General features: G+C 38.1%; 1 protein-coding gene across 1 annotated transcript in view; it reads left to right on the forward strand.

Moving 5' to 3' along the window:
* The window catches only part of LOC133121251 (uncharacterized), a 23,015-nt gene continuing 9,188 nt past the window's right edge, over nt 1-13,827 (forward strand). Inside the window, exons 1-2 of the mRNA XM_061230456.1 lie at nt 1-213; nt 9,655-9,815. Coding sequence (XP_061086440.1) covers nt 132-213; nt 9,655-9,815 — 243 coding nt within the window. The 5' untranslated portion in view covers nt 1-131. The remainder of the gene's footprint in view (nt 214-9,654; nt 9,816-13,827) is intronic.

Here is a 13,827-nt window from a genome sequence, read left to right on the forward strand (position 1 = left end):
AGGCCTTCAAAACAGATATACTTATAGAGTTATACAGACATAGTAAATGAGATAAGCATATAGTTTTTTTAAATAAGTTGTTTTACTTGTTAGTTCTGTGTGGGAAGAACATAAACAAGGGAGAAGTGGAGATGGAGTCCTTTTGTACCCTATTTGTTTTATTGCTGCTGTGCTTGACAGAACTTGTGATAACCCAGCACGCTCTCACAACAGGTAAGAAAATTATAGAGGACTTCTGTTTGTTTGCAAAATGTAGGTCTACATTTTAAAAACATTTTGACGCAATGCAAAACAATACCCAATCATATGTGTCTATTTTCAGAGTTAATTTCCATTGTATTTCCGATTGTACTTTCTCAATGACCAGGAATTGGGCATTAGGAAAAATAATACAAATCATTGGTAACAAAATTTACATTGAAATGTGTTAAGTTTGTATCATCAGCAAAAATATTTTGTTCAGGGGAGAACATGAAAGAGTTATTGAAGACAGTAGAAAGAAAGAAATTGATAATGTTAAAAATTTGATACTAATGGTTTGATACTAGTAAGTTATCACAATATTTAAATAAAACAAAATGTTCTGTGATTTTAGGGTTAATTGTGAAATAAAACAGGATTTAAATGGATTTGAAATTGAAATAGTATATGAAACAAAATTATTGTGAGTGATTATAGATCATGAACTCTGTTGGAAGCCACATATAGAATATATTAAACTGAAAATATCTAAATGCAATTCTTGACAAAATGAGGGATCTGTTGAATATGAAATGTCTGCATACATTGTATAATTCATTATCATCGGCGTTTGGCAGACGTTCTTATCCAGAGCGACGTACAGTTGATTAGACTAAGCAGGAGACAATCCTCCCCTGGAGCAATGCAGGGTTATGGGCCTTGCTCAAGGGCCCAACGGCTGTGCGGATCTTATTGTGGCCAGGATTAATTCACCAATAATGCCATACAGACCCCTCCAAAAGTATTGGAACAGCAAGGTCATTTCCTTTGTTTTGTAAGGGTTGGCTTATGCTAACTACATCATACTAACCTCACATGGGGACCTGTAAAGGCCAACAACAACAACACACTAGCACTTACTTCTTGTAAGTTTTATCACCACTGCTGTGAAGTAAAAAAGTGGATAAACTATGTTTTCTGTGAGAAATGTAGTGTTGAGTTCATGTGCACTGTGGTCTACATTCTAAAGCTCCATTTTGCCCTATCTACACAGACTACACACAGATTTGTTAATAACTCTTGACAAAGTTTTCAAATCGTCCCGCCACTCACACATGAGAAGCACATTGTTATAGTACATCAGTAAAAACAAACCCATAATTCAACATGCCCCATGTTCATTTGTGCCTCAGTCTCCCCTAAATCAAAGTATACTTATTAATTAATGAGTACATTTGTAACCAATTACTAGTACACTGTAAAGTGCAAGTGGTTAACCACACAGGACATTTGGGAACACTATGGAAACATTTATTTGTTTGTGATTGTGCACTGTAGCCTACATTGGATTTATGTATGAAACGAGAGGGCAAATAAAGTTTATTGTATTAATAGAAATTATACTTCATTCAAAAGGCTATAGAGCCTTTTGTCTCACATTATTAAATTAAAAAATATTCTGCTTGCTTAGACTGTATTTCCTGGGCTTTAAAGTAAAAAAAAATTGCCTAAACAGTAGTCTACCTTACCCATGCCAAAACAAGGGATTTCTTTAGAACGATGTGATGCTAGCGAACAGACACCGAAAGAGCATGCCTAAATAGTACTTCACTGATTTCATCCAAATACTTAAAATCTAAAATAGCTAGCTAATGGTTTCATGTGGGGCCTAAGGGAAACACTATATGTTGTTAACATTAGGTCATCACTACAGGGCTTAAAGTTCTCAGGCATGGTGCCGTATTTTGGCGTTTGGATGTTTTTTCCACAAAATAATATTCTTGCAAAAATAAATTAATAAATAAATAAAAGAGAAAACATAACAACCAATCCCCAGCCAAGTCAATATAATACATAACTTTGCTACTTTCCCCCTAAAATAATTGTATATACAGGAGGAATTTAATCCTGTTCAATATATCAATATGATAACATTCCTTCTTTTGTAACATGCAACACAAGGTCTTAAAAAGTAAATGTCATAACGCGATCCTGCGTGTCTTTGTTTTTGTTCTGGATACATCCTCTCCAATCACGTTCATCCTTTAATTGCCAATGATGTGTGAGTAAAGCAGTTTTTTCATAAAATGAGTACGGAGCTACTGTCAGTCCATCAGTCACCATGTCAGCCTTCATGCTGTGCACAAAATTCAAAGTATCTGCTGAAACATGGAAGCGAAGTTCATCCAACCCCAGAAGACACAAGCCTAATAGAGAGGGGAGTGAAAAATGAATGGAGATGGGCTTTGGCTGAAGAAAATGAGAAAATGGTGGGGATGGGCAACTGCTAAACACTTGCAGTTGTTTCTGCACGGTGTGTGTGACAGGAAACGGCACGGCAATAGCAATGTTTATCTGACAAGGAATGTTTTCCTTAAATGCTGTTGAGTCTACAAGTCTGAACATGGATATGATGATGGGCAAAGTTATAACACAGCATCTAGCATATTCAGTGTTTCCCGCAGTGGTTTATAGTTAAGGTGGGCTGCTTAAAAAAAACAGCTCCCCGCCTCACATTGGATTAAAAAATTTAAAACAATTAAGAACAAAAATATGAAATAAGGAATCCAACATCGAACAGTAGCAAAATACCAGTATAACTTGCGTAATATTTTGCCTAATTGTTTTGTCATGGTATTTAAATGAAATTCCCCCCGCCCCCCGCCCCCATCAGCCACCACCTTAACAGAAGAACAGGTGACTTTATGAAATGTTGATTTTTGTGTGCTACACTACACTATCTATATTTTTAGTTTTAACTTTAGCTAACCAACTATATTATGAGCAAGCAACGTATTTGGCTATGTCACTAGCTGGCTATATAACTAAGATAAGATAGTCAACCAACAATGATTCAATTATAACTTACAAACTCTTTGTTTGAGACAAATAAAAGTTGGGCCCTCAGGCAAGGCCCTTAACCCTTAACCCTGCATTGCTCCATTGAAGGATTGTCTCCCGCTTAAGGCCATAAGAGCATCTGCCAAATGCCATTAATGTAAATGTAATATATTGAACATGAAGAGATAAAAGAAACGTGTAGCTGCCCATATTGCACGGCAGACAAGCGATCACTGAAACCCTGTTACTATTGGTTATAAAATACATATCTAGTTATAAAGTGATACCAGTTTGTTATGCAAATTAGCTATTAGTTAGCTTGCCGAATTTACAAATATCCTCCTGAGGCACAATTTTTGTGTAACTATGCTCACAACGCTCGTTACTATGCTCGTATTGCTTTAGGTGGAGATTTGTAAATTCATCAAGCTAACTATGGCTAATTTGCTTGTTGCTGCCGATAACGAACTGGTATTGTTTTATAACTTGATATGTTGTCTTTGCTTGCATAATAAGCAATAGTATAGACTTTCAGTGATCGCTTGTCTGGAGTGCAATTTGGGTGGCTACCTGCTAGCAATCAAAATAAGCCCCCACACCATTGGCTGTGGCAATTAGAACCAATTTTCAACCAATTAGCTTTGTATTATATACAAATAAAATGTATTTTATTCATCCTTGGAGGCAACTGATTCCCTCACGACTAAATCCGAGGCACTCATAGAGATAATATTAATATCTTGTCATTCTGAAAAAACATGTTCTCTTCTTAATTCTCTTCTTACAAAGATGGCTTGTTTGTCAAAAAGAAGCTGGCTTTCAACAGCCAAACTCATTTTTGCAGCCTGAATGTGATTTTACCAGGTGGTTTATATAAACTTCTTTACATGTTATCCTCCTAAATCAACCTTAAACCTCGCTGTGGATTAGTGTGCTAACATATGCCTCCTGGTGGTGGTTGTGTGAACAACAAGTAATTACTGTGGAAAAAACTAAAAATCTCCCACTGCCGGGCAGATCCCCTGAAGCAGAAGTGGCATATTAAATATGAAACTGCTGTATGAATGATAATTCATAAGTACTAAGTACTCAAAATGAAAAACTATATTTGTATACGTGTATGCATGTTGTCATCTTTCAACAAATTTGAAAGGGTCACGTCAAAAAAAAGGCCCCTCTTTTTGACAATCATATTCCTGATCCTCATATTAAAAAACATATTAATGTGTACAGAAGAATCCGTGCGGTCGCAAGTTCCATTGGAAGAAATAATTGATAGACTTCCTGAAATAGGAAGAACATTCAGAAACACCATTGCGAAGTTGTGTGGTTGGAACTACAGCTCTCAACTTGTAGTTAGAAGCATAGTTCCATGTTAGATATACCATTTGAAAGCATTAAAATTCAGTGGCCAGTTGCACAAACCATCTTTTTCTCTTAAGGTTTCATTTCTTCCTAATCTTAGTATTTCCTTTTACGGTTGTTGCACAAAATAGCTCAAACCTATATCTTAGATTAGAGAAAATACAAAGCTGTTTCCCACATTTTTTTTTTGAATGTCACAGTTGCCATGGTGATCATAAGCAGCCTGAACAGCCAGCCTATGTATTGCCCAGAGCTGCATTTATCAATAACGCATGTCCAACAAAACAAAGAAAGAACTATGGTTAAACATTGCTCCACCCCACAGAGAGAGTGGAAAATCATCAGTTTATGAATAGAATTTAAAAGGAAATTAGGCAACATTTTCAATAAAGTGCAACATGCATCCTTCAAAATGTACAATTGTATACTTTGCATGAAAACAGACCCATTAATGTGGTATTTTTGTAATATTATTAGCCAACTACAACTGTAGAATTATTAGTGTACATATTGCTTAACAAATCGAGCTGTAACTAAGAGCAACAGCAGATTTCAGAGGCTTGCGGTCATAACAGTGATGGCCACTAGCACTGTGAGCTGACAAAATCGATAAGGTATAGCGTGGTCCTGACCAACCTTACGAAAGTACCACTTACAGAAGGTATACCTAGCTAAGAACATTTCGGGAAACACGCTGAAATGTTAAGATAGAGCTAAATGTACAATTTACGAACGACGTAGCGTCAAGAAGGCTTCGGGAAACGCAGCCCAGAGTCTTACAGTTGGCTAGCTAGCTACACAATGGCTGATAAAGAACAAAGAAAACAATGACCCAATTGGACAGAGGAGGAGAAGCTTTTGAAACGCGGTAAACCACCCAGCACACGGTTGAATTGTGGACTGAAAACACATAATGTCTTACTGACTGAAATGATCCAGTGGCAGAAAACCTGATTTGTGCAACCAGCCACTGGGCTCCATCTGTATAACGTATTTTAAGATGTCATTGCTTTAGTGACAATGGTTCCAAATTTTTTAATATGTGGGTGGCAAAACAAGCATGGGGGGACCTCAACTTCTATGCATTTTGGAAATCCACAGATTACACAAATAAAGGTATCGTCAGTGTCCTTTTCACAGCAAGGGTCCAGCGAACCAAATGCATAATAGTTGTCATGCTAAAAACGTGTTAAGACAGAGAAACGTTGACTCCATTTACACTGTACCATTTCATGTGACTTGTATCTAGATAGTGTCTGGTTTAACCATATTGCATTTACACTTGGTAGTCAGATGCGTCTCCGGCTAACCATATTGAAATCCAATTTCTATTTTGCATGTAAAATGCCAAACCCAGACAACTCACTTCCTGTTTTGTAGCAAGTATGGCAGCCGCTAGAAAAATTGCAAGTTTGTATGGCATATTTCAGTTTCTTAGTAGAAACTGACATTCGGAAGACAATGTACAACAGAAGGGGGCTGTGTTGAGACTCTTTAATACAGCAGAGAGCAGTTGCAGCCATTGCAAAAACTTCTGTTTTGACTTCTGTCAGTACCGCTAGTGAGCATTTAGTTTTGTTCGAACTTCAACCACATGTGTCCTCTGTGCTTGTTGTCATTGTGAAGTTACATCTGCTCCAGTTTGGAAGACAGCTAAGTCACATGACATAGAGTTCTGGGTGTCATATGCGTCTTGAAGAGACTATGCATTTACATCAGGATTTGAATCTGTTCATAATGTGTCTTGGGTGCATTTATACCTGCATTTCTATGTGGATAATCTTATCCAGATATTCAAGAAGCATGAAACAACCATGTCTAAACAGAGTCTTTGATAGAATGTCAACATTATTCACTTAAAATTTCTTTGGAGGTCTGTTTTGCCGCATACGTCTATGCATCAACTCAAACAACTGCTGGCACCTAGAAACAGGTATTTCAGCCCAGGATGAACGAACTACATTCCACAGTTCCTGTCAATTTTGGGGTTTTGCTTCAGAAACAGCATTGTTAATGTCCCCCCACAAGTTTTCAATGGGGTTGAGGTTGGGGGATTGAGCTGGCCACTCCATTACCGCAATCCTTTTTCATGTACGTGTTCAGAATTACTGTTTACAATGTGTGATTTAGTACAACCCACATGATTCTGACCTACTTACTGCTGCCATATTATTGTAGCTGAGTTTTGACTTTGGAATCACTGGATATAAAGTTGATTGAAATTACACAAATGTCAGAGCATGGCACAATCACCAGTGTTCCTCAGTTTCCTTCAGACAATTTTTTACTTTTTACAATATACCTCTCAGTTTTGTCCAGGCCTTTTCTCCTACCTTTTTCTTCAAAGTATAAAGCAAATACATATGTCAAACACCTTAGCGATCAAGGAATGTGAGGTATTTACGAGGGCAAAGGGTATAGCTAAAGAGAGAGACAAAACCAAAGATGCTGGCCACGAGGTAAGCGAGGAGCTGATAATTCTAGCATTATATTTGAATTAGTTAAAAGCACAACATTCAGAATTCCGAGACCGACTGGACGGTATTACCAACACATTCAAATACAATTTCTTCAATGAATATAAACTATAAACTTATAGTTCAAGAGACTCCTGTTAAAGAAGCCAAGGAGCGTATTTTGCAATTAGAAGACCAACTGCCTGTCAATGAACCCTTAGTGCTGGAAACAAAATCCATTGATGCAGAAAAAAAAAGGGCTTTACCTGAGAGTTCACGTGGTCGACATCTTTTAATTCAATATCTTCAAGAGAAGCTCCCCACTTCCAGTGGATCAGCAGTTTGGACTGGAAAGAGCACACCTATCTCTAGGAATGCTGCTGCAAGCTGGCCATCCTAGCATTTTTTGCCTTTGTTTCGTGTCTCTTGTCCTTATGCACTTTCTGTAGCCCTTCACTCAACGTGTCTCGTTACCTGTTTCCCTACACTCACACCTGTTCATCATTTCAGTTAATTTGTCAAAGTGTTTATACCCACCTGTTTGCTATGATTCTTTGCCAGATTGTTATGTGTCCTGACCATACTCTCCAGTGGTTTTCTGCCTGCCTGTTCCGTGTACTGACCCTGGATTTGCCTTTTGTTTCGTTTCTAGACTTCCTGTTATAAAACTTTGCTTTACCCTTTTGGATTACCATTCTCGGATTGTGTTTTCTGTTTTGCCTGTTTGGACTGCCTTCCCATGTTTTAACCTTTCTTGTTTCTATGACTACAAACTTTGTTATCCGTAGTGTTCCTGATTGCTGGTATTCGACCATTGCACTCCACTCGTTGTAGAACGAGCTGTCCAATAAAAACACCTGCTTTGCTAAATTCTGGGTTGTGATTGGTTCTTCTGTCATCGTGCCTGACATAAGAGATGTTGGATTAGCGAAAACACCTTGCCTCTCTTGTGGGATGACACTGATTATGGGAATATATACTGTAATTCCACACAACAACCAACCAAAAATACAAACACTTTTCCCTTTACCCATGAGTTGGGATGACAATGATTGTAAACATGTGGGGCCTTTCCCTTCTGCCTCCCTCAAGAGGGACAACACTGATTGTGGGAATATGCCATTCCCAACAACCAACTAACAAGTAACAGAACACTGTATACAAAATAACAACAGGGAGAAAATAATAAAAACAATGTAAAAACAGTGCTGCTAGGCACGGCAAAGTTAAGAACAAGAAAAAACCCCCCACTAGATATAGTTCAAAGCGATATTAAATAATAAATAAATAATGAAATAATAATTTAAAAAATATGTTATATGGTTTATGCTCGGAGTCATTACTTTTGGCCAGAGGTACATGTCAGGGGTGTCCCATCTCCCCTGTACTTTTTGTTGGCATCTCAAGTTAGATGTATTGAAAATATTAAAGGCTCAATTATTAATGGTCAAGAATATAAAATGTCATTATATGCAGATGATATATTGTTATATATAGGTAATTCAGAGAACTCAGTTCTATATGTTCTAAATACTGTTGGTCTGTTTGGAAAGTTCTCTGGATATCCTTTTCATTTTGACAGCCGCCTCTTAATTCAAACAAACGTGTCACTGCTGCTAACGACATGGGGGGAATAGGCTACACACTACACCGCCCATCGGATCTTTCAAGGGGGTTCCCACCTTTTTAGATTGTCATTGCTATAAGACTAATGTGATCATCCTTCAGGGGCCCCCTCAAAGCTCTGAATCTAGGGGGGTTTCCAAGTACACACTGCCTGCCCACTGGATTTTGACATTTTTAGATTGCCCTAGGACTGATGTGATCAGCCTTCAGAGTGGAGAGTAACTTGGTAGCAATAGTGCGAACTTCAAATTCCTCACGTCAGTAGGCTGTTAAAGAACAGTAGGCTAAACACAACAATAATTCTCATATCAAGAAATGCTTATTGTGCTTTGGGAAAAATTACATAAATTGCACAACTAGGAATTAGAGTTGTGATTCTGTTTCATAGAGTGCATAGGAGTGCCCCTACTGGTGACTGAAGACTCAATGGCAGAGGCGCTCGTAAAATAAAAGTAAAATAAATGACTCCGTTCAGAAACGTATCTGGTACTCTTGAGTCTAAGTGTCATTCAATTCAAAGAAAGTAAACTACCACAGAACATCTTTGACATATTCTGAGACAATTGTACTTAAAAAAAAAATCTGAGCAAACCTGAAGTGAAGGCTTAGCTACTGAATTCTTGGGGCAAAATTCACTAAGCCTTCAGCGACGATTTTACGCACTTAACGAGGGTTGATTTGTGCATGAAATTTATCCATCTCTAAAGAGCAGGATTAAACGGAGGCTCTGAAGATGCAAATAAATAATCTTTGAATGCTTGTGAAACATTGGGGGGAGTGTGCTTTGTGACAGTAGGGGCCAACTCACTCCCAAGAAACAGTTTGGACAAGGCCACTGATATCTGCCTTTGGCTTCCTTGTGATGCCCCTTGCTCTGGTCATGAGGACACGAGTAGCTAAGGAGTCTTCGAGCCATGGAACCCCTTCACTCTGTAGTTTCTGTATCCCTGCCACTGCTGTAAAAGACATGGAGGGGAGTTTATTTTACACTGTACTTCCCCACTGTACTTCTACCAGCGAGGGTCAGGAGCACCTCGTCTAGAGGAGCCTTATCAACCGGAGCCCCACCTCGCAATGATCTGGTCTATTCTTTTGAGAATCTGACATTAAACTGCTTAATGTTGCTGTCTAGTTAATCAAATTTCACATGTAGTATCATTAACATCTCTAAAATCTATCTCAACAGAATCACTGGATGTAGGGATTGGTGATGTGGTACAGGTCACTGGAGAAGTAGGTGCTAATACAACTGAGACGAAAAAAGGGGAGGCAGAGCCATTTTACCTTGTGACAACAGAGGAGGGAACTGAAGATCTGGAGCAATCCTGGGAAAATGAACTCTTACAGGTAAGAAAGTATTCATTATGTCATAAGGCTATCCACTTTTAAACTGTGCAAAGCTCAATTTTGCCCTCCCTACATGGAGTTAACAAACTTTATAATATATTGCTTGTAATGGTACATCCAGCCTTAGAAGAGTATTTTAACAGCTAATGCTGGCTAGCTAACTTGTATGTTTAACAAACATTTGTTTGGTTTCATGATTTATTTTTATTATTTACTAGGGATAGTGCACATTTATCAACATTTTCAGTCTCCACATGTAAATGTGCCATAGTTAGTTTATAAGCAACATCCACATTTCACGACTAGTTGCAAATACATTGTATTAAATTTAAATTGCGGTTTAAATTGTTTTTAAAGTTTAAATTGTTTAAATTGCGGTCTGAGCCAGCTCCACCCTGCACCACACATTTACAATGCAAGATATAACTAAAAATAAGTAAAATGGGACTTTTGGAAAGAGGGTTGGCTAACTCATAGGCAGTACCAGCACTTTTGTAGTGAAACGTAGTGAAGTTGGAAACAGCAATATGGAGTTGTTAGCTGATACAGAGAGCATTAATCATGCTTGGCTGCATCGAGTCTGTCTGATTTTTGTGGTAGAAAGGAATTGTGAATGCATTCTGTGAACCTTAAAAATACTGTACATGAGAAACATGTGGATTGTTATGGTTTATAGTCACTGAAACATGGATGAAGTGAATGGATATTCTACCTCAGAGATGTTATTTGTATTCCGATTCAGTGGGGATACCGCTCCTTCTGCTGTCATGGTAACCTCACTGACAGGCTCATCAAAGAGTTAAACCTTGCAATGTAGGCCGACCAATACAAACTTTAAAATAACAAATAAAAATGTAACAAAATAGTTTTTACAATATTAATACATATTGATCTTTTATCAATATTTTCGGAAATCCATGTGCAAATGTATGTGGGATCGAAAAGGAACTAACAACGTTCGCCATATTCATGAAAGATGCTTCGACACAGCTTTTTTTTGTATCCAGATGTGTATGTTGATAAATACCAAGTAATTGTAAATCAAAGGCACATGCACAAAACTTGCGATTAAATTAATTGAAGCCCCTAAAACACCATATATGGAATTTCGGCTTTTTAAAGAGGTAGTCGAATAAAGAAAAAAGCTTCTCTGAAGCGGATATTGAAGTTCTGTTAATGGAAGTACAACAAGCCAAAAACATACACTGATCAGCCACGACATTAAAATCACCTGCTTAAACCAGATAAAGACCCGCCATATTTAAAAATGCATGGGATCTATTCCGACATAAATTTCACCACATGCAGTACTATGTAATTCCAATGGAGGGAAGGGTGAAACTGATTTAGGATTAGATGCCATGCATTTTTAAATATGATGAGAAGTCTTTATTTCTTGTGAAATATGAAAAAATCTACAGGTCCTGGAGCATCTGTTCAGATAGACGTCATCCTGGACACCAGTACGTACCAAGATATTTCAATAAAAAAACTGCACACCCCCCCTCCCAATTAAGCTATCCATTTTTATTTTAAAAAATGTTAAAAAAAAATTTGAAAGCAATATATTTATGATTATCTGCTTATCATATAATTCAATATTAAGTGTTTGGACAAGTGTATACAGTTTAAAGCATTTGATCAGTGTATTTTATTTCCATGGTGTAAACAGTGAATTGTCAGAGCTGTGGAAAACTAAAGCCTGGTAATACAGCCAAGCTGTTGTAAACTCTTTTTCAAGTAACACGCACTATGCAACAGGTAAAAAGAAAGTGGTTTCACATTTGGCGCTTTCCTTCCCACAGTGATGTCAGCAAGGCAGCTGTTTCAGCTCCGCCAATTGTAGATTATGTGTACAAATGATTACTTTGGCAGCAACTTTTCTTCAATGTATTTTAATGAAATGTATCTGTATTTATGTTACTGAGCTAGCTAGTTTGCTAAACCTGTTGCGATTAGTTTACTATTTTGACAAGCAGCTGCCTTCCAGACTTAACTGAGGGAGTATACATTGGGCTGGAGGAATGCACTGGCAAATCATAGGCGACGTCGTTATCTGGAATCCCACCGGGTGACAGCAATAGCCTATAGCTACATTTTCCCTGTCCTTGCAGAGAGCCAGAAGGAGGTGTCACAAGCCTCAAACAAAGAGATTATGTGGCCATGCTTCAAATCTTCTAATAAAGCTGTTAATGTAATGTAAAGCCATAGCAACAAAGCCCAATGCTGCATTCACGTCATATGAACGAATTAGCACCTTCCGACTGGGAAAAACAGTTCAAATCAACCTCTGACATTAAATGTGAGGCAAAAAAGCTAAATCAGCCACGTCATGCAACTTTTATAGCCTACCATGATGTTTTAAGGTGTAACTTGACCTTCTTCTTTCGTATATCGTCAGATGGCCAACTCAGTGTCATGCAGCCACGCCCTCGTCTCCGGTCCTAAGTCGAAAAGGCCAGCTTCCGAGGGTGGGCTCTATAGGGGGCAGCCGGTGATTATGTGCTCGGCAGTCTGTTCAGGCTCGCCACACTCACATGCCGCACTGTCCGATAGGCCCCACTTCTTCAGAGATGACTTGAAGCGTCTGACGCCAGAGCGCAGACGGTTCAGTGAGGTCCATAGATGGCGTGGCATGTCTTCTCCTTTTACACCGCCTCCTGGGTCCCGGATGTATCGTTGAATGCGGGAGGGCCCTTGAACTTGACCTTGAACCGTTATAGATTGTTATGCCATGCCCCATACATGTTTTATGGAATTTATATTCAACTCCACTTAAGCATTAATTAATCAGGATTACCGGAATGAAACATCATATGAATAATTATAATATCCAATGGCCATATTAAAATAATTTAGGCACTCAAAATCACAAAAATCATATATATGTATATCAGTGGAGGCTGGTGACTTCCAGAATTGAGGAGGCCATTTTTTTCCGCTTGCTCACTTCACTCGCGATGGAATGTTCCCTGTTCTCTTATCTGTCTTTGTGCTGGCCAAAGGCATACTATTTGGAGTGTAAGCTACAGTCAGAAAGTTCTGGCTGATGAAATTCATTGTGCAGAGCTTAGCCTTGTGCCTTCCTGAAGAAATGACATTGCTGTAAGTCTATGAGCCTGCCTGATAATTAAGCTGAGAAATGACATTTGGATGTAATATAAATGCCAAGTGAACATGTGTAAAAGGCAGGAATTTTAATTATGTAGTTAAAAACAATTTTGTTTAGCTTACATTTTTCATTCTTCTACAGCTTCAACATGTAATCACCAATTTAATCAAGTTTAGCCTATAAAAAAGATAAGATAACACTTCATATCATATGTAGTTTTATTCAATATATTTAATATAAAATATGTAAAAATATGGTTCCAGTTGGCTTTATCTAACGTTAACGTTATCCACTAGAGGGCAGCACTCTATTCGTATTTAGAGTGAATTTCCTCACAGAGCAACAATTCAGTAATTTGATATGGAAGATTATTAAATTGACTTGTAATAAAACGAAATGGACTACATTAAAAATAAAACTGTTCAATAAATCCCAAATGGTGTCTAACATGACCTATTGAATGTCATTCTCACTCCCTAGTATCTGGAATCTGCATATCTCCAGCCCAAGATCTCAAATTGCGCTAGAATCTCGCCGACTTCCAAGGTAGTTTTAAGCAAAAGTGTTTTGCCAAATGAGCTATAAACTCCAGGGGTGTTCTCTAAATTTCCTGAAAAGCACAAGTTGATAGGACACTCGTAGCCACTATGGCGAGTGTTTGTTTGACTGAAGTGACTAGCGAATTCTCAAAATGGCTTCTGTGTTGAATAGGAAAGGAAAGGATAGTTGATTCCAAATGAACCAGTAGCATGTGATTGGACGAACAAAATGTCAATCTTTCAGCCCTGGACACAATGCATGGTGAGGCCAGGCCTCCGTTGCCCACCCATTTTCAGTGATCTGGCCAATCACATATTGGCATGAAAAAAAATGCATTACATTGACTTCTATGAAAAGCTA

The sequence above is a fragment of the Conger conger genome, chromosome 2 (assembly GCF_963514075.1).
Source record: "Conger conger chromosome 2, fConCon1.1, whole genome shotgun sequence".
NCBI lineage: Eukaryota > Metazoa > Chordata > Actinopteri > Anguilliformes > Congridae > Conger > Conger conger.